Here is a 23993-nt window from a genome sequence, read left to right on the forward strand (position 1 = left end):
TGCCGTCAGCCCCATCCTCCCAAAACACCCGGATTTGCCAGAAATACACCTGTTTTTTTCATTTTTTGTCCCTTTTTTTCCATCACTCCCGACCCTCCTGCATCCCGACAGGTTCCCCAAGCCTCCGCCCGAGTGCTTGTCAGGAGCCATGATCCTGCCGAGCCCAGACCCGATCCTGAGGGGGTGGCGAGAGCTCTGTGTGTCCACCCTGGCCGGGAGGCTGAGCTCAGGGGGATAATTGTCCCTTTGCCCGTGTCCCCAGCGCCTGAGACACCCCGAGGGACGCCCGGCTCCCCTCCTGCCATTGCCCTGACTCATGTGAGGCACGGCCACGCCGGCGGCCTGAGCGTGAGAGGAGCTGCTAATTCACCAAGGGCCATCGCACGTTCCCCCCAGGAGCGGGAGGTCCCCATGTCCCCACAGCCCGGGGACACCGGTGACAGCAGGCCCCGTCCCACTCTGCCCACACCCGGCGCCACCGAGGCCCAGTGGCTGCCGGACGCCCCTGGCGGGACGGGGGTTCTCCTCAGGGCATGAGAGGGACGGCAGCGCTATGGGGTCTGGCGGGGTCCCATGTCACCTGGGAAGTTTGTGCTTTTTTGCCGTCTGTGCTTTTTTTTTTCCCAGTTTATCCCTGTTTATTCAGGGGGTGACCATTTGACCCACAGCTTCACCCACAATGGTGGCTTCTCCCCCGCCTCACAGCTCCCCCCATATTGGTGGCTTCTCCCTCGCCGCACACCTTGCCCCAAAATGGCAGCTTCTCCCCCACCCCAGGTGTCGTTCTGAGGGGACACCCCGTCACCAGGGCTTGTCTGGGGGCCGGAAATGGCCCCAAATGGCCCCGAGTCCTTGCAGGGACCATGACAGCCGCGGGTGCCAGCGGAGCCAGCCCGGGGTGCCGCAGGTACCCAGCCGGGCCCCGTCACCACTCGATGTCGGTCCCCCACTCCGCGCGTGGTTGTGTCCACCCGCTCGCCCCCCCCCACCGCCCCGTAGGTGGTTTAACCCGTTTCCCCCCGCCCTCTCCCGATGGTTTCGTCCAGGTGCTTGCTGGGCGTGCCCCTCCTCTCCCCCCGCAGCGTCAATGGTCTCTCCCCTTCTCCAGAGCGGTGTTTAACCCTTCCCGCCCTCCCCTCTGCAAGGTCCCCCGTGTTGCCCCGCCCCACGCAGCCTCAGCGCCGCTTTCTGTCCCCACTCCGCGCCCCTCTGTGTTAATGGTTCCCTCCACCCTCCCCCCCGTCCGGGGCCCGATGGTTTATCCCCTCCTCCCCCCCCAAAAATGGTCTCTCCCTCCTCACACAGCCCCGCCCTCTCCCTGCCTGCCCCGCCCTTTTACGCTACGTCACTCCCTCCTTCAGCTCGCTATTGGCTGATCCGGAACGCCTTGCCCGAAGCGGCCAATGGCGGCGCTCTCCCCGCCCGCACCCAAGATGGCGCCGCCGGAGGCTGCGGGCGGGCGGCGGTGAGGCGGCCTGCGGGGGGCCGCTGCCTTCCTCCGCGCTCCGCCGCTGCGCCGCGGGGCCGGCCGGCCGGTGGGCTCGCTCGCTCCGCTGGCTGGCCGGCCGGGCCCGCCCCTCCCCTCCGCCATGGCGGCCGAGAGCGGCAGGCAGTTCTGGAAGCGGAGCGCCAAGCTGCCGGGCAGGTGAGCGCGGGCCCGGCCCGGCCGGTACGGCCGCCCCTCCTGTTCCCCGGGAAAGGGGTGCGAGGGCCGCAGATCCACTCCCCAGCGCGGGAGCCGTGGGTGGGGGAAGCTGGAGCAGCCCTTCTGCCTTGGGAGGGGGCTGTCAGGGGCACTCACCCTGGTTATGGGGCTGGGGGCCATGAGGGATCCCCCTGTAAGGGGAGAGATATCGGGGTATCGACCCTGGCTATGGGGCTGGGGGGCACCCCTGCAACAGGGGGAGTACCAGGGGTATCAACCCTGGTTATGGGGCTGGGAACCCCCCTGCAAGCGGGGGAGATACCAGGAATAGCCACCCTGGCTATGGGGCTGGAGGCCCCGGGGAACCCCCTGCAAGGGGAGAGGGGGGATACCAGGGGTATCTACCCTGGCTATGGGGCTGGGGAGTTGGCTGGGGGCCCCGAGGTTTCCCCCTGCAAAAGGGGGTGACACCAGGGGCACCCCAGGCCATGGGGCAGGGGAGTTTTGCTGGAGGAAGCCCCCCTGTGTAAGGGATGAGGGTAGTGCCAGGATTGTCCCCTTATCACAGCAGGGCAGGCCGTGTGGGGACCCCTGTGTGCACCCTCTGCCCCATGGGAAGCAGGGTGGAGGGGGTCAGGGCCTTGAAGACCCCCGCCTTGGGGTGGGCTCGGGGACAGGGCTGTACTGTCCTCCTTTCCACAGGTACCGAAGAAACCTCATCCCTTTCCAGAGCCCTTAGAGGTGTCGCCTTGGGTGGCAGCAGCTCTGTCCCAAGCAGGTGCCTCTGCCAACGCATGTGTCCCCCCTGCACCGTTATCCTCTCCTATGCGGGGTGTCACTCCCGATCCACCTCTGCTCAATACGAGGGGCTGTGGGGGCTCTCAGTGTGCACCTCCCCTGCGTCGGTTCCTGTGTGATGTCCCGGTTCCTGTCGCGGCACCCGCACTCACCCAGGGATGGGAGAAACAAGTGAAACGTCCCCTTCAAGCGGTGTTTAGGAAGAAGAGGCTGGTGGTGATGAAGGAGATGCTCCCTACAAGGTCTTGGGAGCCAGGCTCCCATGGGGAGAGGGCACCCACCTTTCTGGGGAGGCTCTCACAAGTGCTGTGCCCGTCTGGTGCTCCTCTCGTTTGCCTTATCTGAACCCTGGCCTTCCCCTCCTGGTGTGTGGACGCAGCCTGAAATGCTTAGTTGGCTTTAAATCCTGCTAGGCCAGTTAAATCTCTCTTTCTAACGTGCTTTCACTTGCTCCTTTGTCGCTGCGCCGGCTCCCTCAGGTTGGTGGGACAATCCAGGTCTGTGGCGAGCAAAGGGAAAGCCACGAGCGCTACGTGTTCCTCCTCGTCTGCTCACGGGGGAAGAAAATGCTGTGCTCTCCCTGGGGGATTTTGTCTCCCGATTGCTCCCATCACTTTCCCAGAGGTCCCAGCCGTGCTTCTAACTGGTGGTCTTAGACAGCATCTCTCTTCTGCAGCCGGTGACTTCGAGCTTTGGCTTGGAAAGCTCAAACCAGGTGAACCGGTCTGGGAGGCAGCCGGGCCTGCCTGACAATACGCTCCAACGTCAAGTTTTTTGGCAAAGTTCTCCCTTGCTCCTAACTGTCTGCTTGGCAAATATCCTGCTGTCCAGGAGCCTTGTCACCACCTTGAAATACCCTGCGGGGCCCGTCCTTTCCAGGGACGGTTACTGACGGGTCTTGGGTAGCACAAACGGTGGAGGTGGGACGTGCTGTGTTCGTGGTCGCTACGCGTGAAGCTGCCTTTCTTTTTTTTTTTTTTTTTCATCTGAGCTTTGAGAGATCGTCCTGTGCAGATTCTTGGCTGTGTCCTGTCTTTGCCCTGACAAGCTGGCAGAGGGAGGCTTTGTAAAGATTTGGAGACTGCGTTCGCTTCCTTTTCCATGACACTCCGTGCACTTGGTCACTGAGTTCTATTAGCTTTTAGTCGGTGGTTTTTTTTCCCTCTGTAGACTTAGGGTGGCAGAACTAGCAAATGTTGTTTCGTGTCTCCAATACTGCCCTGTGGTTTTGTCACTGGGAATTCTCACCCCAGTAATTTTCTGGCTGCGTTGGCAGGTTGGTCTGGTGTGTTACCCTGTGCGATGGGTTGTTTGCTTCCTGCTCTTTAGAGAGATGGGCAGTCAGGCTCTGGTGGGGGGTATTTAAAAGCTGTTTTAAAAGGAGAGAAACAGAATCTGCTAGGAATAAATACGCTCTGTGCCTGAAGTGGCACTGAGGTTTCGCGGATGTGCTTTCTGCTGCGGTGTCAATAACGCACACCCTGCGATGGTCTCCTCGTGAGCAGTGTAATGCAGATACCGCGGCCGTTGGACCAGCCGCTGTCACTCACCCGTTGCACCAGACAACGAACATGCAGGTAACAAGAAATGCTGGTCCCAAAGAGCTTAAACTGAGATGGGACAGGGGACTTGTCCGATCAGTCTGGGAGCACAGTGGCAGTTCAGGTCCCGGCTCCTGACCCGGTGGTGTGTTTGCTGGGCGGCAGTGCCTGCCCTGAGCTTTCTGTCCATGCAAAAGTCAGGCGAAGGCAGCTTCAGACAGGGAGTTCAGCTTGGAGATGGCGGATTCACCTAGCCAAGATGCATCAGGGAAGACCAGGCAAGAGTGGGGAAATAATGGTACGAGCATCACTCGTATAATAATAACTCGTATAAATATAATCGTATAATATAACTCGTATAAATAATGATACTCGTACGAGTATCGCTCCCCTGCCTCCGATTTCTCGCTAGGATGTGCTCATGCACCTTTTGTGGAGCTGTGGGATCTGCTGGGAGTCAGCTACAGGCACGTGAGCTGAAGGAGGGGGATCAGACATCGAGGGCACTGCAGAAACTATGGCACAAACTTGCTGTCTGGCACTTGTACGTGTGCTCGTGTATCTTAGAAGTCACCTGTTGCACACTTTGGAGCATTTGCGCTCCTCTTGTCCACACAGGTGGATAGGGCAGAGAATCAGCAAAGATAGGACAAACACGGGGAGAACCTGCTTCATGCAGTGGTTCGAGCTCACCGATGCAGGATGGTGGTGTTCAGCCCTGCCTCTGTAGCTTGCTGGAAACAAGACTGTCATCTTCAGCTGCTTGTGTGGGAGCACAGGCTGATGGGCTGTGCAATTAGATCAGCTCGGGATGCTTTGTTTGGGGGAGCCTGGGATCAAATTCTTTAAAAAGAGCTGCTTGGGAGGTGGGACCCTCTGCCATTGCATCGGCCGTTAGCCAGCGAAGGCATCAGCCGATTGCTTCAGAGCCTCAGGAAAGGGTTTCCTCACCCAGAGCTGGCTGCGGCATCCCCTCCTTTATCTCTAACGTACATCGTTTGTTTGGCTTGCGAAGTTCAGGCCTTCGCGTGTGAATCAAAGCGGTCACCCGCTGGCAAGGCGCGGATCCCCACGCAACAAGGAGCAGCGTTGTCACTGCTGTCACGAGACGGTGCCAGCTTGGTGCTGGGTATCGGAGAGGCTCTGCCGGCTCCTCTTCTGCGAGGAGCTGCCATGAGTCATTGGGAAGCAGCACTGATCTGGAGGGGTTGTTTTTCTTACTCCTGATAATCTGCTTGCTATGCCCACCCACGGGGGTGCCTCTGCTTTAATAGCTGTCCTGACTCCTAGATGCTAATTAGTCAGCAAACTCTTTCCTAGGCTTGATCGCTGGTGGGTAAATACAGTGAGCCTTTTCAGCGCTTCCAGCCACGCAGGGCGGCCGCTCCAAGCGGCGAGCCCACCCCTCGCCGGGCTGCACCACCAGGATTTCTCTGTGCTGTGGTTGTTTCCAGCCTCTGCCCTGGATCTCTGCATCCCTCCCCTGCCAGCTGGGCCTGTTGCTGCCGCCTCCCCAGCATCAACTGGTTCCCAGCGTGCTTTCCAGCTGCACCAGGCTGCCGTCCCCCTCCTACACGGCTGGGCTCTGCTTGTTTTACTGCCGGGCACCATCTGCAGCTCCTGGAAACCAAGCCAGCTCTGTTGACCCAAGAGGAGCCTGTCCCTTGTGTGCCAGCTCTGAATGGGCCCTTGTCTCTGCCGTGGGATGCAGGATGGTGCTGTGTACCAGGGGAAGGGGAGGACTTGTTTTTCAGAGATGTTTTTTCAGGGTGGGGTGGCTGTGAATAGTTACCCAAATGGAGGTAATAACTCAGGATCCCTGTCTCGTTTCCAGAGCCTGTCAAACTAGCAACGAGCGCTCGTCTAGTAGCTCCTCTCCGAGGTGATGCTCCCCACGGAGTGCCTGCAGCCCTCTGTCTCCCTGGCCCGCTCCGCAGGGAGGCGAGCCCAGGGACTGAGACGTGGTGACTCACTTCAGGCCACATTAGGAAGTAGTTGATTAAGTTGGGATTTGGACCCGAGTCAAACTGTACCGTAGCAGAGGCAGCTTCGTTGTAGCATTGGCTACGAGCCCAAGAGCCAGCGCGGGGTTCAAACCCTCGAGTGCATTGCGGAGGAGCCCCAGTGTCCCTGGTTAGAGTCCTTCCCTGTGCCGCAGGGCTCGGAAGTGTGAATTCCCAAACCTGGAAATCCCCTTGATGGAAAAGAGAATGGACGTCAGTGTATAAGGCAGGGGGACTGAGACATGTGGTGGCTCAGAGTGAATCGGTGGGGCAGAAAAAGAGGCTCTCTGCAGGCTGAGCTGGGATTTGAGATCTGCTAAGAGTTTAAACAAGGCTTCCCTTTGCTGCCGCAAAGAACAAATCTTCATCTGAATGTGGCACTTTGGATCTAAGGCTTTGAAGACAGAAGGTTATTGAAGTTCCTTTTGGTCCGTATTCAGCTTCTGACAGCAGGCAAGAAATGTGACCCCAGTCTAGGCTGAGGAGATTATTCGTGGGTGCTCCGCAGCTTTTTGCACTGTCTTTTTTTTTTTTTTCTGTCCTTTTCCTGCAGCATTCAACCTGTCTATGGAGCACAGCATCCTCCGCTGGATCCCCGGCTCACCAAAAAGTAAGTGTTTATCTTCTGGAGACGCAGGCCACGAGGCTTTTCAGGTTTTTTGGCTTGGTCCTGCAGTAGGTGGAGGTCTCCAGCATCCTCTGGCACTGTGATGTTCCAGCAGAGAAGGCCAGCAGTGGCGTGTGGGGCTGTCTTGAGCTCTGCAAAAGCTTGCAGGGAAAGCTTATCTTCTGTGGCCAGAAATCCGTGTTGTATCAGCCACATCAAAGGAGGCAGGTGTATTTTTTGGCAATGGCGTCTGAGCCCTCTGCTCCCTTTCAGAGGCAGAAGAATTAAGGGAGGGGGAGGTAAAGCTGCTCAGCCGCAGAACGGCAGCACCCTTCCCGGCAGGAAAAGGCAGAGCTGATCTGAACTGCCTCCTTGTCTCTATCTCACGCTGTGTAGCGGTGAAGGTTCCCTCTTTTCTGTGACGCTTCAGCTGGTGGACTTTGACTCCTGTAGCTTAAGGGTAAATGCGAAGGCTCCTCCTGTGCCTGAGGAAAGAGCCAGGCTGGTTCTGTCTGCTGGGAGCCATAGCAGCTGTACCGGGAGTGTCCTCGAGCGCAGACCACCTCCGTCTAACCTCTGACATGCCTCTGCCCAGGTCGCAAGACTTTTTTGGGGTGTTAATCTACTAGCTTTTCTCTAGGGTGGGGGGCAGGCAAGGCCAGAGGAATTCTACGTGTCTCTCCTTTGCCCTTCTGAGCTGGGAACGCTGGCGCCTCTCCAGCTGTCTGCTGGCACCGGGGCCTCCGTGCCCTGCCATCGTACCAGCTCGGGCTCTGCCTCCCGGCAGCGGGCAGCCCAGAGAGACTTAACACATTCCTTGGGGTTGGGAGGAGGAAGGGGGGAGACTGGAAAAAGGGACTGGCTGATTGGTGTGAGGACATAGGGAAGGAAAGAAAATGGACTCATCTGACAGCATTGCTCTGATACTGTTTCTCTCTGGCTCCCAGCTTCATCAAGGACCGCTCCAAGGCCAACGCGCTACCTATGAAAAACAAGAAGGCCTCCAGCTTCCACGAGTTTGCCCGCAACACCAGTGATGCCTGGGACATCGGTGATGACGAAGATGAGGAATTCTCTTCCTCCTCTTCTTCTTTGCAAACTCTGAACTCTAAAGTGGCCAAGGCTACGGCAGCCCAGGTTCTGGAGAACCACAGCAAGCTGCGGGCGAAACCGGAGCGGGCTCAGTCCGCTCTCAGCGACATGCCCACCAACTGCAAGGTCATCAAGTCCAGCAGTGAGGCCCAGCTCTCCAGGACATCTGGTAAGAGCCATCTTCAGGAGCGGCCTCCTGCTCCGGTACTCTCGTGGTTGACCGCTGAACTCAGCCGCTTGCTGCTACTCGCATGTAATGGGCAAGAGGCTGCAGCACAGCCTGTAAGCCCAACAGAGACTTTTGTCTCCTTGTAGTATCATGCTCTCCAAGGAGCCATATTTGAAGTCCTGCCCTTGATATTTCAGTCTCCTCTGCTGCTCATACAGGCACGTCTGTCCCAGAGGATCCCGTGTTCTGGGTGCTAAGGGATTTTGGAGATATGTTAAGTTCTTGCTCAGGATTTCTCACCTTCTGCTTTCTTTGCGTCCCAGTGTGCTGCTCTTAGAAAGGTCCGGATGGGGCCCTGTAGACCCCAGGTCAGTACAGCTTGGGCAGAGACCTGGGCAGCGTCAGCCCCTGCTCACTTTGCCTTGTGGCAGGCAGACGCTGCTTGTGCTGTGAAAGTCACCCAGCAGGTGGCATTGGCAGCCCGTCGCCTCCTCCTCTCTGTGCTAGCAATTAGCTTGATCACTCTTCAGATCAGAGCCGAGCAGGGCAGATCTGAAGGTCAGTTCCTCTGAGATTCTCACGGGCTTCTTCTACCTCGTCTCCTGTATCCTTCTGCCCATGGCTTCCCATGTGAAGGGAGAGGGCTGATCCACGGGCAGCCAGGTGTCTGGATGCAGGAGGAAGAAGGAGAAGGGGAAACAGAGAGAAGTGATGGAAGAGCCACAACAAATGCCTGCGAACCGGCTGATCCCCTGGAGTGGGCCGGCAATGCTGAGGCTGGGGAAGAGAAGGGTGAAATCTGCGGTGGCAGGGCTCTGAGGAGGAGCGAGGTGGGGTCGGAGAGGTGCCCTCTCCTTCCCTGCCTCACTGCAGCATCTGCTCCTTGCAGAGGAGGCCTGTGTGCGGACCCCCCTTCAGAAGCAGCAGTCCCTTCCCCTTCGGCCCGTCATTCCACTCGTCGCCCGTATCTCTGACCAAAATGCTTCGGGTGCTCCCCCCATGACGGTGAGGGAGAAAACCCGCCTGGAGAAGTTTCGGCAGCTCCTTTCCAGCCACAACACGGACCTGGGTGAGTGTGGCAAAATGGGGATGCTGCGGGTGGGAAGGGGGAGGCAGAGGGGGCCTGCTGCCCGCTTCAGGTTGCGATCAGGTCTGCTCCGGGGTGGATAAAATGACTACCTGCAATTGCTCCAAGCTGCACCAGCTGCTCTGATGGCAGATGGTTGTGTCCTCCACAAGCCGCCTGTCCGTTTCCAGTCTTTCTCCATCTCTCAAATGATGGTTGTGATCGCTGGGGGCTGTTGGGCTCTGCATGAGGACTGACCCTGTGGCACATTGAAGCCCCTGCAGCCACAAGTCCTGTGCCCAGGCTGAGCTGAAGGCACCTCAGCTCCCCTTGCCACAGACCCACGTCCCCAGTCATTGCAAATGTGGAGCCTTCCTGGAGGCTCAGTGTCTCCAGAGCCTGCAGGAGCAGACTGGGCTTTCCTCTCCTTCTAGGTGTAGTGGTTCCTGGACGTGCCTAGGATCTAATCCATTGCCACCACTGTCCGTTTGCAGATGAGCTGAGGAAATGCAGCTGGCCTGGTGTGCCCAGAGAGGTCCGGCCCGTGACGTGGCGTCTCCTCTCAGTGAGTACTTGGAGCTGTCACATAGGAGTTTTGGGGGGAACGTGCCGAGCCAGGGACGAGCCCTTCTAGACCTTCGTGTGTCCCGTCACCAGGTTTGCTCGTGTTGTATCTGTGCCCAGCCTGTGGGTGAGCTATAGGGTTTTTTCTTTTTTTTGGCTCGAGGAGTGCAATTGCTACATCATCTTTGAGCACAAAGCCCAAATTGGTACTGGGAATATGTGGTTCGCTCTGTTTTGGGAAACTGAATCCCATGAAGTTGGGTTACCCCAAGATCAGAAAAGGCATCAGAGGTTGGGAAAGCCAAAACCCGTGAAAGCTCTTTCCCCGGCTCCTGAGTCTCTGTGCCTGATGCTGCCAGAAGCACAAGGTGCCTGGCAGGATTTCAGGGGATGATTTGTGGTGAGGGAAGAGGATCTGCCCTGACACGGGTTTTCCTGCCACAGGGTTATCTCCCCGCAAACATGGAGCGGCGAAAGCTGACTTTGCAGCGTAAGCGGGAGGAATACTTTGGCTTCATCCAGCAGTATTACGATTCCCGGAATGAGGAACACCATCAAGACACCTACCGACAGGTACGAGCCCTCTGCCTGCTGCCTGCCTTTCTGCCTTGGTATATCCCTTTCCTCTCTCTTGCAGTTGGGGTCATGCTAGGAATTCCTCTAGATATAATTATTAGGAGTCTTCTTGGGGACAGGACACCATGTTTCTGTCCTCCTCCTTTCGGGTGTTAGTTTAAGCCTTCCCTAACTTGATCTAATAACTAGATTTCAAACCCCAGCTCTGGTCACCTGCCCACACGCGAGCAGAGGAGACCAGAGATAGAACTGGAGTTGATTTTCTCAGTGCAGCTGCCATCTGTAGCCCTCACGGCGCTTGTCAGCAAGTGCAGCTCTCACTTGGGGGGACGCTGAGGGGTGGAAGCCCCTCTGTTAACCTGTGCTGAGTTATTGTGCCCCTGAAAAGTACAGCTGGTGTGTGTAACCCACCCTCTTTTCCAGATCCACATTGACATTCCAAGGACCAACCCACTCATCCCGCTCTTCCAGCAGCCACTGGTCCAGGAGGTAAGGTCGGGGGGGGGCGGAAGCTCTTGCCCCACATTTGCCTTGGGGCATGTGTGTGGAGTTAGAGCAGCGCTGCCAGTAGTGAGTTAGCTTTGGAGGGAAACTTCCCCTGGCCGATGGCTCCTGATGCAAATACCTGCTGAAACTGTCTGGTCTTGTCCCATGTTTCTGAAAGACTTCACACTTGGAGCTCAGGGGTTGTGAGATCAGCTCCTTTGTGGCAAGAGGTAGCCAGGAGTTGGTAGCGGACCTGAAGCTTTTTGTTTTGAAACAAATTCAAGGCATTTGAACCAGAGCAGGAGATGAGTTCTGTTTTGCTACGAAACCTCTTCTGCGCGAAGCAATATGTGAGAAACCCAGGCGGGGATGGGTTTGAGAAGGTGGCCAGGAGGTGTGAGCCTCTGTCCCCCTTAGGAACAAGCTCAGTGCGTGTGTGGTTTGTCAGAGCATGGTGTCCTGGGGCTGGGGCAGTGTGGAAATAACGCTTTGGATGTTGTGGGGCAGCTGCTCTCTTGGGAACTCTCCTGATCTGCGATGTTTTGGTGTGCCGATGGCTGATACTCGATGGTTAAAGAGCCCAGATAACAGCCTTTGCTGTTCAGGCGATGTTCAGCAAGGGCAGCCCTGTCCTATGGGTGGAAGGGTCTTAAGCCACCTGGATCTTGGAAAGTGGGGTCTGCATTTCTTCAAGAGGAGGCTTTGATGAGGAGCCTGGGCTGCCTTGTTCTGTGAAGTGTGGACTGACCTGTGGATCATAGAATACAATCATAGCATCGTAGGGTTGGAAGGGACCTCTGGAGATCACCCAGTCCCACCCCCTGCCAGAGCAGGGTCACCCACAGCAGGTGGCACAGGAACGCGTCCAGGTGGGTTTGGGATGTCTCCAGAGACGGAGACTCCCCCACCTCTCTGGGCAGCCTGTGCCAGGGCTCTGCCACCCTCACAGCAAAGAAGTTCCTCCTCATGTTGAGATGGAACTTCCTATGGTCAAGTTTGTGCCCGTTGCCCCTTGTCCTGTCCCCGGGCACCACTGAGAAGAGCCTGGCCCCATCCTCCTGACACCCACCTTTGAAGTATTTATAAGCGTTGATAAGGTCCCCCCCTCAGTCGTCTTTTTTCCAGACTGAAGAGACCCAATCGTACAGGAGTCTCCTCTAGGACTCGTATGCTTCTTATCTTACTGGTACTGCTGTAGAAAAGCCTGTCAGCGCATGATCTCTGCTCCCCCAGCTTAGCAGTTATGCTTTTCCGCCTTTCCTTTTTGCACGGCTAACGCAGGTACCTGCTTTCCCTCGTTCTTCCCTAGATCTTTGAAAGAATCCTGTTTATCTGGGCCATCCGACACCCAGCCAGCGGCTATGTACAGGGAATCAATGACCTGGTCACTCCGTTCTTTGTTGTGTTCCTCTCTGAGTATGTTGGTAAGTGACATTTGCTGCTTGAAGCACGGTTCTGCCTCTCCACCGCAGCGTTGGAAACGGTGTGAAGTGCTGGCACCAGGAAAGCTTGCCGGGCTGGAGGGGATGATGTGCTCTTCCTTCAGCGCCTGTGCCAGGCTGGAGACGCATCTTGACCCCTTACTGGATCTTTGCTGCCTGGTTGAATTGACTTCAGTTTTCATGACTTTTGCTGAGCTCCGTGGTAGTTGAAGGGCTAAGGATGGATTTGCATTTGAATGTATTTGGCATCCTCGAAGCTTGGAGGAGAATGGGGTCTTTCAGGCGCTGAGGGAGCGTAGGCAAAGCCCCGATACACAGAGTTGGGAGAGGGGAGGGTCTTGCTCTCAAAGCTTGGGCTTGGAGCTGGTTCTTGCTCTAGGAGGAATGAGTGAAGTATAAAGGGACCCTGCTGAGAATGTAAAATAAACTATTTAACTAAAGGTTCCTGTCCCGTGCTGCTAGTACAGGTGTGTTTCTCAAGCTGAGAGTTTCAGGAGGCAAATTGACTTCTCCCCGCTGCTTTTGGCTTTATTGTCAGCCAGTTGCTTTTAGGCAGAGATCAAGTCATTTCCACGCATGGCATTTTTATTCTTTCTGCAGCTCTAGCTGTGTTTTGGGGTTGACGTTAAGTCTGGGATGCCGTAATCCCTATGCTTAAAGGCTCTTAGCTTTCACTGTAAAGAGAAGGAAAAAGGAATTTATAAGACTATATTAATGACAGAAAAATCCTGTTGAACAAATATTGTTAAGGTCTGATCCAAAGCTTGTTGAAGTCCGTGGAAACCTTCCACTATTTAGTTAGGTTTTGCAAGCTAGCACTCATCTGCCTCTTCTGAGGATGTTGCGAAGAGGTAAAGCACTTTTTTTCCACGGAGATTTCTACTGTGGTAGCCGGTGTGGTCTGGATTGATCCCTAGGAAGTGCTTTTGCTCCTCACAGCCTGAAGGAAAAGGCACAAAATGTGGCCTTGCTGCCAGCTGGAGTGAGTTCCCTTCCCTGGGAGGTCAAGAGCCTGTTGAGTCAGGTCTGAGCAGGTTCCCTTTGAGCGGCTTCTCCTGTGTGGAGGCTGGTTTGATTGATTTATTGTGTTAGAAGCAGAGCTGTGTGCACAGTGAGTTTTCCGTGCAAGAAGGGAGCTGGTCTGAAGCACCAGAGCTGCCTGCAGGTAACTGGTGTGGCTTCTTGCAGCCCTGTACCCTGTTGGGTGTCGGGGCTCAACTCTCTGCATGTGGCTGCAGAGTTGGTGCTGCATCGGACCTGTGTGTCTCTCGCTGGAGCCGTGCTTCTCACCGTCTTCCAGGGCTGTTTTCTCTTCCAAGTGAAGCTTTCTCTCTGAACACTGCTTTCCTGTTTCCAGCTATTTCTGAAACTTGTGTTGGAGGGGGAAAAAAAAACCAACCCAACAAACCTCTACATGAGAGCCGTTGAGTTGAATTTGGCTGAGCAACATCACGCGTCCCCGTCTGTCCCCAGAGCCTGGGATTCAAAGCCAGCCTTTAGGTCACAAGCTGTCCGTGTGGCTACCTGCTCCCTGGTCTGGCTGTGTAGCAGTCGGAGTTTAAGGACGAGATCAGTAATTGCCTTGAATATACACGGGAAAGTGTCACGTAACCCCTTTTGCAACAGGATTTAAGTCTCTGGTTTGGAGCATCAGCTCTTCTCTACAGCTGCTTTTGTTGAGAGCCCCCTGAAGAGCTGGTGCAGGGCAGGGGAGGTCTGGAGGCTCTCCCTGTTGGATCACTAATTCTCAGGATCCCCGGATAAGCCGTGTCTGTGCTGCGCCCGAGTCCTTGCAGCAGGAGAGCCAGAAGAGGCCTGGCACAGTTTGGTAATCCTTGCACAACACAAGGCAAGGGACAACTCACTTTTTCTTATTTAAAGGAAATTCTGCTTGTCTTCTTCAAGCTGTGTCCCCCTTGGAAAGGGGACAATCTGTGTGGCTCCGGCAGTCCCTGCCCACCGAGCTCATACATCTGTGTGTCATCTGAGGGTACTTCCATGTTCAAAGGTGTGTGTACAACTGGCCTGGAAAAGTTTCCCTCGCCTTTCCTGGGAAGGGGGCACCAGCACTGGCTCCATCCTCAAACCTCTTGGGTTTGCTGCCCCTTCTCTCCTTTCAGAGCGGGTGTTTTGTTGACTGCAAGGTGCTAGAAGGGACCCGCTGTGCTGCCAGCTGGCTCCTCTGCTTAGTTCCCCACCATCTTCCCTGGGATGTTTGTGTTGGAGCCTTTGAAGGGCTGCCTCCCGTGGCAGCTGACTCAGCAGGACCATGGCAGCTCTCTGGGCACCGCGGTGCGCGTGTGTGATTCAGAGCCATCAGGCGGAGGTGGGAGTTCACGGGCTGTTGACTGTTTAGCTGTTCAGCACAAAACCGGGCTGACACACTGGTCTTCTACTGCTCAATCTAGTGGCTTCTCACATCTTAGTCTCACAGAATCCCAGACTGGCTGGGGTTGGAAGGGGCCTCTGGAGATCACCCAGTCCCACCCCCGGCCAGAGCAGGGTCACCCAGAGCAGGTGGCACAGGAACGCGTCCAGGCGGGTTTGGGATGTCTCCAGAGACGGAGACTCCCCCACCTCTCTGGGCAGCCTGTGCCAGGGCTCTGCCACCCTCACAGGAAAGGAGTTCCTCCTCATGTTGAGATGGAACTTCCCATGGTCAAGTCTGTGCCCGTTGCCCCTTGTCCTGTCCCCGGGCACCGCTGAGAAGAGCCTGGCCCCATCCTCCTGACACCCCCCCTTTCAGTATTTATCAGCGTTGATAAGGTCTCCCCTCAGTCTTTTTTCCACCTCTGGTAACAGGCTGGTCCCCGTCTCCAAGTTCACTGTAGACTTCTAACCCACCATCCCATGCTTTGGGCAGGCATTGCATTCACAGAGAACAAAGCAACTTTTCCCCAGATAAATGAACCATTTTCTTGGTGCTCGTCATCTGATTAATGTGTCTGGTTGATGGTGTCTCCGTTACATATCAGTTACCAGACCAAGGCTTAAGACATCCTTCAGAGGCTTGACTGGCTTCCTACCAAGGGCTAGAGTGTGTCCATGGGGAAAATGTGAGTGGTTTGGTAGGGGATGGTCTGTAGCTTATCAGACATGTTCAGGGAATAATTTGGCAGTTTCCTTTCATGGAAGCTGACACAAGCAACGAACTGACAGTCAGCAGTAACCCAGCAAACTCCCGGGCCTTTGAGCGCGGGGGGATTAAACACGGCTTGCTCGGGGTGAAAGCTGGAGCAGTTTGGCTGGATTCGGGAGCAGGACCACACTGCTGCGTCTTTGGGTTGGTGGCTTTCCCTCCTCACCGTAGAAGGTGTGGGGAGGAAGGGTGTTGCCTGTCCACGTCCTGAAGGAGGTAAATAAATCAGTGAATGAAAAACATTTGCAGGAAGCTGGTTCTTTTGGATGCTTAGGGAACTCAAAGAGCCCGTTATTAACTTGCATCTCCCTGGCCTGACCCTAAAAGGGTCCCATTGATATCGCTTCCCCCTTCGTTCCGAGTGTGTCCTTGAATCCAGTGTGTGTACACCCCTTGGACCAGCTTCAGAAAATACCAGCTAGGCTGAGCAGGGAGGAGCAGCTCTTCCCCGGAGCTTCCATTCCCTGTGTCTGAACTCCCCTGTCCCCTTCTCCAGTGCTAGTTGGGACCCGTTGCTTCTCCTGTTCTTGCACCTAATCTGGACGCAAAACTCCTCCTGCTCCTTCCAGGTGCTGTGCAGACTCCCGTGAGCCCTTGGCAGATGGGATAGATGTAACTCCTGCGTTTTCAGCTTTCTCCCAACATGGCGAGCTGGCTCATCTTCTCCTGGGATGCTCTACCTGCACCTACCGGCTGCCTTGGCTACTTGGCAGCAAGCATGGGCGGTTTGAGCCCCTGCCACTGCCAGCTCTGGAGCTGGAGCAATTCCTCCTCCCGGCTGATCGATGGCTTCTGCCGCAGATGGCTGAGCTCTGCTTGTTTTCAGCTGGTGCCGGCACGAGGAAGAGCTCGAGGGAGGTGTTGGGGCTGCAGGAGCAGCTGAGCCTGCTGTTGCTGCCCTCCGGGTGGGATGGGCGCAGGCTGCCAGCGCCGCTGGGGAGGCAAGAGGTTGAGCCTCTCCATCTCCTCTCTCCAGGGAGGATGGAGAGAGACAGTCTGGCACCCGAGGAATTGGGGCAGGGATGACGCCTTGGTGCCTGCAGGAGGAAACCATATGCCCCTTTTTCCAGGTGATCAGAGAGGGCCCGGCAAGCGCAGGGGTGCTGAGCTGTTAGTCCTGCTAAAACGGTCCCGCAGCCCCTCCTGCTGCCCTGAGTCACTCCCAGCTCTCAGGCCTTGCGTTTGCCTTTAAAAAACGGCAGTGACAGAGCTCAGAAATGAGTTCAGCAGCCTCAGGCGGTGTCAGTGGTGGCCCCTTGCACCCTCTCCCAGGGCTCTCTGCCCGTCTCAGCGTGTGACACCACTTCCATCCCCCATTCATGGACCTTGCCCAAGGGATTGTCCTGGCTTTGGGACCTGTTTGGTATTTCACCAAGTCCGTAGAGGGGAGCGGTGCCATGGAAAGTATTGATCTCGCTCATTCCTAACTGGCGTTGTTACTAAATCCTAATCATAGTTAAATTAAGACTCTTTCCCTATAAGCAGGAGCAGAAGTGGAGCTGGGATGAAGGGAAGGTGTCGTGGTTTTGGCCAATGGCCGGCAACAGATGCTCCCCCCCGCCCCCAACCTCTCGTACACAGAGAGGAGGAGGAGAGATAAAGAGATTTACAAGTTTAGAAGAAACTAAACTACTTTAATGAAATATTAGTAATAAAATAAAAAGGAAAATAATGAAATAGATACAGTATATACAAAACTGTATCAAGCTCCCAGGATGACGTCACCGGCAGGCACTGGGGGAGCCCCAGACTGGACTCAGCGGCGGGTGGGAACTGGGTTCCAGAGCTGGAGTCAGGAACACGCGGATGGGGATCAAAGGCAGACGAACAGACGGGGTCCTCCTCGGACGTCAGCCGTTGAAGGAAGAGACTGACCCTTTGATCCCTCAGCTTTTACACCGAGCGTGGGGCAGATGGGATGGAACACCCCTGTTGGTCAGTTTGGGGTCACCTCTCCTGTCCGCTTCTCCCAAAGGTGGGACCCCTCTAGGCTTTTCCGCTTCCGACCCTCTAACGGGGCAAATAACAAAATTAGCTGACCTCGGTTGTTACAGCAATAAGTGTAAGCAAGAGCCTCTCTGCGTACCATCCCTTGGCACAAACCATAGACACTGGCCGTATCACTCTGAGAACGAACCATTTTCGGCACAACACGCTGTTAATTTCAGAGGGTTAGAAGAGGCCTAGCGAAGAAGTGAAATTACTGAACAGAAGGTTGGTTCTGTTTTACCTCAAACCGGGACAGAAAGGGAGCCTTGTACACGGGTCTTTCTGTGGCTGACCCAGCTCAGGCTGTAACAGCGGCTTGTCCTCAGCTCCAGCTTTGCCCTGGACCTGTCGCTCGCGTTGGGCGCAGACCTGCCTGTTCCTGCGCAGAGCTGGGACTGGCTTTAACTCTTCTCCAGGGGTCTAGTCCTGCACTGAGCCCCAGCCGCCAGAATAGGGGGAGTCGTGAAAGCTCCCCTACGGAAAGCAGGGGTGTGGGAGCCCTGCCTCCTCTGATCCGCTCCATGCTACCCCCTGCCTGGCATTTGAGGGGCTTCGAGTGGGACTGGGATGCCCCTTCTCCTGTAAATGACATTTACGGGATCATTGCCTTCCCCAAGCACCAGCTTGCCCTGTGACGCTGGCAGCGGTGTCCCGGCTGCCCCCAGCCCCGCCGCAGGTGGCTGTCACCGCGCCGCTGGCTCCTTTTCAGGCCCCGTCGGAGCCATATGTCGAGTATCTCACTCCTTTCTGCGGCGCCTCTTTAATGATGCCGCTGAGCAGATGTTTGTGCTGAGCCGCGCACCCCAGAGAGCTGGGGGTTTTTCCAAAGCTTCTTGCAGCGTGCGTCGGCTCGTGCTGGGGATCTCCTGCCACTGTTTGGCCGCGACAGCGGTGCGCTGGCAGGGTTGCTCCTTTGTCCCCATACTGGTGCAAGGAGCAGGGTGTCCCCCGCCACCTGGGCAGGTCACCACATCCCCTTCTCCATCCCGGTCCTCGTGCCTGGAGCTGCATCGGGAGGTCTTCTGCACGAGGCTTATTTCTCCATGGCTGAGCCTGTCTCTCCCACCAGTCCTGACCATACTCGTGTGGCCTTGTCCCACTCCTTTGCCTGCCCATCCTCTGTGGGGGAAGTTTTCTGGGAAAGGAGATGGGTATTAGATTTTTCCTGCCTTTCTCATTACCTGAAGCATTTGGGAGTGGCTGCAGAGAAGCCAGCAGAAGCGTGATAGTTCTGGACAATGACCTGCAGCTGGAGAACAGCTTTGCTGCTCCTTCTGCAGTACAAGGGTGCCAGATTAATGCAGGGTTAAGCCCTTCCTTGTCCCTAAAGCTCCCGGTGACAGTTTGCTCCGGAGCTGAGCTCTGCCCCAGAGGAGGGGCAGGGGTGGGAGCGGTGTTGGAGTCACTGGCTCTGCGCTTCCCATCCTCCTGCGGGCAGGATCTGTTAACGTCGGTTTTCACAGCGCTGCCAGCCTGCGACAGCTGCCCTGTGGCATGTCTCAGCCGCGAGGGTGGCCCAGCTCCAGCCCCGAGCCCCCTCCTCTCCCTCTTGTGCTCTTTTCCAAGGAAGATCAAAGACGCTTGTTAGGATTTCCGAGCCTCTGGGTTTGGAAAGGGGCCAGTTTAGTCCTGGCATCTGTTGATCTGATTTAGCGGCGTGACGGCAGCGTGATGGGCGCTCTCCTCCCGAGGAGGAAAGGGAGGGAGCTGCTGGGTCAGCCAAGCCGGGAGGATCAGACGTGTGTTTCCCGACTCTCTCCTCCCTGGCATCCACTGCCCGCCCGTGCCCATTGCCCTCTGCAGCCTCCGGGTCACGGTGAGCCTGGCCTGGGGCAGGTGATCCCAGCTCCGAACTCAGCCAGCATCACCGCTGTGCCCACCCTCAAGGTCTCTGCTCTCTCCCTTGTCCTTCCTGGGGCATTGGCAGTTCTTCCTCCTGGGCCCTCAGAGTTGGCAGCCACTTTTTGGGTGCCTCTGTTGTGCTTCAGTCCTGGGATGATGCTGGCGAATCCGACGGGGAGTGGGAACTGAGCTCCCCTGTGCTGCCCCAGCCCAAGGGCGGCGTTTGCTTCCCTGGTTTCTGGCTGCAGGGAGGGATTCACCTCTCCCAGACCCTCCTGTGGTGCCACCAGCTGGCAGAGACCTGCTGTCACCCAGGGCGGGATGGGCTCCAGCGAGAAGTGTCCCACATCCCAGAGGCTTTGTCCCTGCACATCCCTTGCCCCAGAGGGGTGACAACAGCAGCAACGCAGTGGGATCCCCCTCGCAGTCCCCTTGGGAGCCGGGCTGGGTTCGGATCATGGCTGATGAATATTTTGGGGTCCTTCAGCCCTTCCCCTGGGTTGGAGAAGTAGGTCAGTACGTGGGTGCTGTGCTCTGTGCTGGGCACCTCAGTCGTGCCACGCAGGGAACCTTGTAGTGCCTCTTGCCCTGCCTTGGCTTGATAAAGCCCCTCGGTGTGTCCCGTGAGCCTCCCGGTGTCCCCCATCCCCCTGATGCTCTTCCCTCTCTGTTTTGCAGAGGAGGACGTGGAGAACTTCGACGTGACGAACCTGTCGCAGGATGTTTTACGGAGCATCGAAGCCGATAGCTTCTGGTGCATGAGCAAACTGCTGGACGGGATACAGGTGAGCCCTTCTGGGGCCGCAGAGCTTTCTCTCCCCTTGCTGGGGTAGAGTCGTCTTCTCTCTGCCTTTGGGTGAGCGCTCCGCATTTCCTAGCGTTAGGGAGATTTTGCTGCTTCACTGAGCGGTAAAATCCCGAGGAAATAAGATGCTGCGGCTGTCAAACCATCACTGTCCTTTCGAGGGACTTCACAGCAGGCAGATGATCCTGGTGCTCAAGAGCCACGTGGCTCTCGGCTCATGGTGATCGCGGCTCCCTGTGGAGCTGGGCATCTGGGTTTGGGCATTTCTAGCTGTTGTTAGAGCTGCTGCTTCTGACTCGTGGCCTCTCCCCGCAGGATAACTACACCTTTGCACAGCCGGGGATCCAGAAGAAAGTCAAAGCCCTGGAGGAGCTAGTCAGCCGGATCGATGGTAGGTGACAAGGGGGCCCGAGCGGGTTGGAGGCTCTTTTGTCACAACAGTGGGAGGCCTCCTTTGCAAGTAGTACCCTCGGGGCAGGGGTAGACACTTGCCTACAACACGTATGGACGCAGGGCAGGGTAGGGTCAGCCAGAAACCCCCTGGGGATGGGGTTTTTCTGGCCAGGGGTAGCACAGAGCGAGGAGTGGAGGCGTTCGGCAGAAGAAGGTCTCAGGCTGAGAGCGCGTGAAAGCCGGCGGGTTGGGGCAGTGCCGTGAGCGGGAGCTGGGGCACCCTGGTCCCCAGGTGTGTAAGTGAAATGTGCTGTTTCAGAGCAGGTACATAACCACTTTAGGAAGTACGAGGTGGAATACCTGCAGTTCGCCTTTCGCTGGATGAACAATCTGCTTATGAGGGAGCTGCCGCTTCGCTGCACCATCCGCCTCTGGGACACCTACCAGGTACGACGCAGGCTCCCCCTGCCTTCCGCGCGTGGCTGGTCACGGGGGGGCCGGTTCCCTGTACGTGGTGGGATGGAGATCTTCTGGCAGCACCGTGCAGCCGGGGAGATGAGGGAAACAAAGCAGTGTGGCTCTGGGACATTTATTTCCAGTTGGGTGATGGGTGGCCCAGTAAGACGTCTATGTCCGGGGGAGTCGTGCTCCAGTTGAGCTGCAGGAGTTGACCCAGAGTTTTGTTGTCCGCAGTCGGAGCCAGAAGGATTCTCCCATTTCCACCTCTACGTCTGCGCCGCCTTCTTGATCAAGTGGCGGAAGGAGATCCTAGATGAGGAAGATTTCCAAGTAAGTCCTTGGGGCCGGGGGTAATTCCCTGGGGATAGAAGGGAGGGAATTGCTCTGGTTGGGATTCCAGCGTGGGCACAGTCAGCCGTTATCTCAGAGCTGGCTCCAGAAGCATCCAGTCTCGGGATCTTTGCCTAAAAGTAACTTCTGAGCCTCTGGGCTCAGAACTGGGCTGTTGGAGGGTGCAAACACCAAATGCCGGCTCTTTCCTGGGCTCGAGCTTTGGTCACGGTAAGTCCCTTTGTCTCTGCCTTCTGGTGTCCGGCTGTGACACTCTGGTAAGCACCCTTTATCTCAAGAGGTTTGGGGGCACCTGAGGTGCTTCACTGATTCGGATCTAGACACAAGCCCGTCTTAGTGCTGTCTCTGAGCCTTCCACACCTGAGTGCGGTGAGCGAAAGTTATCGAGGTGCCGCCGCCTCTGGTCCTGCCGGCCCCGAGCCTGCTTCGGGTCTGTCCTCTCTGCCTTCAACCGCCCCAAACTAAGCGCCTTCCCCTCTTTCAGGGCCTTCTGATGTTGTTACAAAACCTGCCCACGATACACTGGGGGAACGAAGAAATCGGACTCCTGCTCGCCGAAGCCTACAGACTCAAGTACATGTTTGCAGATGCCCCCAATCATTACCGCCGATAGGTGCCAGGACTCGACTCCCTCCTCTCCCCCCCGTGCCCACCCCCTCCTCCTGTCCCGATCTGATCACTGTGGCATTTTTGTCGTCCCAAGTCCTCGGACACTCCGGCCGGGAGCTGCTCCTCGCTGTACAAAGCTCACATCGACTCTTGTCTTAACTCTTTTTAACGTGTGCCTGTCTGCCACTCCATCCGCCTGGAGGTGCCACTCCAACCACCGTCAGTATTTCACGCCGTGCCGGTGGCTCGAGCCAGGGAGAGCGGCGTGAAGGGGCTGGGGGGGGACACGACATGGGGGCAGCTTTACAGATAAACTGAGCCGAGGACGTTCGCCCTCCTGTCCTCTCCACCCCCTGCCCTGGCCTTGTCCGGCTGGGACCACTTTGGCTTCGCCGCCTCGTGTTAAACCTCCCACCACGTGCTGTTCCCTTCTCTCTTCCGACACCGTTCACTCCGATTCCCAGAGGAAAATGCCTTATCAGAGACCCGCCCGGCCGGAAAAATCCTTCCCCCCCCCTCATCCGACCCTTGAGGGCGGCAGGGCAAGAAGTTTCTCTCAGGGCCTCGCTTCGCCCCCAGGGTCCGGAGACCCCAAGCACTTTGTGGGTTCGCGAGAGCCCCCCCCCCCGCCTCCTGCCCCCTCTCCTTCTCTCCATCCTCTTCGCCTCCTTCTCCCCGTGGGACGACGGGGGGGGACACGACACACCACTCCATCCACGCGCGGTTCCACCGATGCGTGCCATCTCGACGGGACTTTTGGGGACTGAGGTGCTGTCGGTACGGCCCCCTCCGGCACGGAGCGGGGGGGATGTGCGGGGGTGGGTGGGGGGGGCGCTGGCAGGGGAACAGCATCTCCCGAAACCCCCTTGCGAAGCCCCCGCTCCTCCAAGGCGTTCTGTGTATATTGTGTTCTTGTGTATATGGGTCAAAGATGTACAATATACGTCTTCTGTTTGTAGCAGATAATGATTTTATATTTATAACGTGCACCCCCTGGTTCTCCCCATCCTCTCCGCGCCTGGGAAGGACGCCTGGGGACGGCGGCGTAGGGCTTTGAACCCCTCTGGAGGTCTCTGTGTGTGGGGGGGACACGACAACAACATTTCGGAGCCGCAGGTATTTCTGCCCCGACGTGTTTTTTGCAGTTGCCCGGAAGAGGCGCGATAGAAATACGGATCTCCAGGCTTCCCCTGCAAGGAGGATTGGGACGTTTAAAGGAGGTGGGAGCTCCCAGCGGGAAGCCGGGGAGATCCGCGTCGAGGAAACAGGGTATCCGAGCTCATCGGCTGCTGGCACGTGTCCCTCCGAGTGCTGCAGAGCTTTGCCGGTGCCACCGGTGGGACTCTCCGGGGAGGAATGACCCCGGATCCGGCGTTGGCTGCCCCCAGCCCTGCGGACGCCTCCTGCCGGGGCTGCTCCCGCGGGACCGGCGAGGACCAGGCTTGGCCTCGCCACCCTCTGCTTTTAAATCCAACCAATCGTGAATGTTTGACCGGGCCGTTCTCTCCCCGCGGGCAGGCACCGTCCGCGTCGTGCCAAGGGCTGGGTGCGGGAGGAGGTGGGGGGGACGGATCCGGGCCACCCCGGGCTTCTCCCCGCGCTCCCGTGGGGCGATGTGGGCTATCTCGGGAGGTTCCCGGACCCTCCGCTTTCTCTTGCTGTTCCCAGTGGGAAAAGGCAATGGGCCGCGATGCCGGGGCCGAGCATGTGAAAGGCAGAGCCTTGTTGCCAATAAAACTCCAAACAGTGTCTCAAGAAACGGCTTTGCTAACCCGGAGTTGTTTTTCTCAGGCGTTTGGACTTTTATTTTATTTCTGTGTGTGCCTTTTGTTGTTTCCTCCGAGAGACAGACCTGGCGGTCCTTAGTTCAACGCGACAAATTAAAAAGAAAAAAAAAAAAAAAGCAGCAAAAGCCAAACCCAACAGCTGAACGGCATGGTGGGGCAAGAGTTTGCGGGGGGGCTGGGGGCGGTGAGTCCTTGTTTGGCCTCATGAGGGGCTTTGGGCAAGTTCGTTACACACACACACCCCCCCCGTGCCTCAGTTTCCCCACCTGTAAAAGGAGGGGGATGTTCTCCCCTTTCTGTTGTGCTGGGGGACTCGGTGGTGTCCGAGTTTGCTGTTGGTCGGAGCAGCTTATGGGAGGACAAACATTTAACCCCCCCCCCGCCAAGTCGCCTTCTATCCCCTATTAATTAAAGTTCAAGCGCATGGAACAAATAGAATTAGTTCTGTGCGACGCTAATGCCCTGCGCTGGCTGCCCAGGCTTTGTTTTAATGGATTGCGGAGGGCTGGCTCTCCGGCTCCTCCAGGTCCCACCGGGGCCACGCAGCCCCTGTCCCCATCCAGGTTTGTGTCCCATCACAGCCATGTCCCCAGCACCAAGTCACCCCCCCCCCCCCGCCCCAGCCCTGGA

General features: G+C 57.0%; 1 protein-coding gene across 2 annotated transcripts; it reads left to right on the forward strand.

The window, feature by feature from the left end:
* Window positions 1–1393: 1393 nt before the first annotated feature.
* TBC1D22B (TBC1 domain family member 22B) lies at window positions 1394–23758 on the forward strand. Of its 2 annotated transcripts, XM_074564298.1 has the most exons (13): window positions 1394–1645; window positions 6541–6597; window positions 7542–7855; window positions 8745–8924; window positions 9416–9486; window positions 9930–10058; window positions 10485–10550; window positions 11857–11971; window positions 19638–19744; window positions 20080–20155; window positions 20477–20604; window positions 20851–20946; window positions 21452–23758. In XM_074564298.1, exons 1-13 carry the CDS (start codon window positions 1590–1592, stop codon window positions 21578–21580), a joined length of 1524 nt encoding a protein of 507 aa, XP_074420399.1. In that variant the 5' UTR covers window positions 1394–1589; the 3' UTR covers window positions 21581–23758. The 2 variants fall into 2 exon arrangements, with proteins under 2 accessions (XP_074420399.1, XP_074420398.1); XM_074564297.1 differs by lacking the exons at window positions 1394–1645; window positions 6541–6597 and adding an exon at window positions 6623–7189.
* The last annotated feature ends 235 nt before the right edge of the window (window positions 23759–23993 follow it).

The sequence above is a fragment of the Larus michahellis genome, chromosome 21 (assembly GCF_964199755.1).
Source record: "Larus michahellis chromosome 21, bLarMic1.1, whole genome shotgun sequence".
Classification (NCBI taxonomy): Eukaryota; Metazoa; Chordata; class Aves; order Charadriiformes; family Laridae; genus Larus; species Larus michahellis.

Excerpts from the sequence above, each read along its gene's own strand:
- TBC1D22B (XM_074564297.1), top strand. The coding sequence starts at position 7,059 with ATGCGAAGGCTCCTCCTGTGCCTGAGGAAAGAGCCAGGCTGGTTCTGT. Across the intron at positions 9,487-9,929 it reads TGACGTGGCGTCTCCTCTCA|GGTTATCTCCCCGCAAACAT; the intron begins GTGAGTACTTGG and ends TTCCTGCCACAG. Across the intron at positions 19,745-20,079 it reads AACTGCTGGACGGGATACAG|GATAACTACACCTTTGCACA; the intron begins GTGAGCCCTTCT and ends CTCTCCCCGCAG.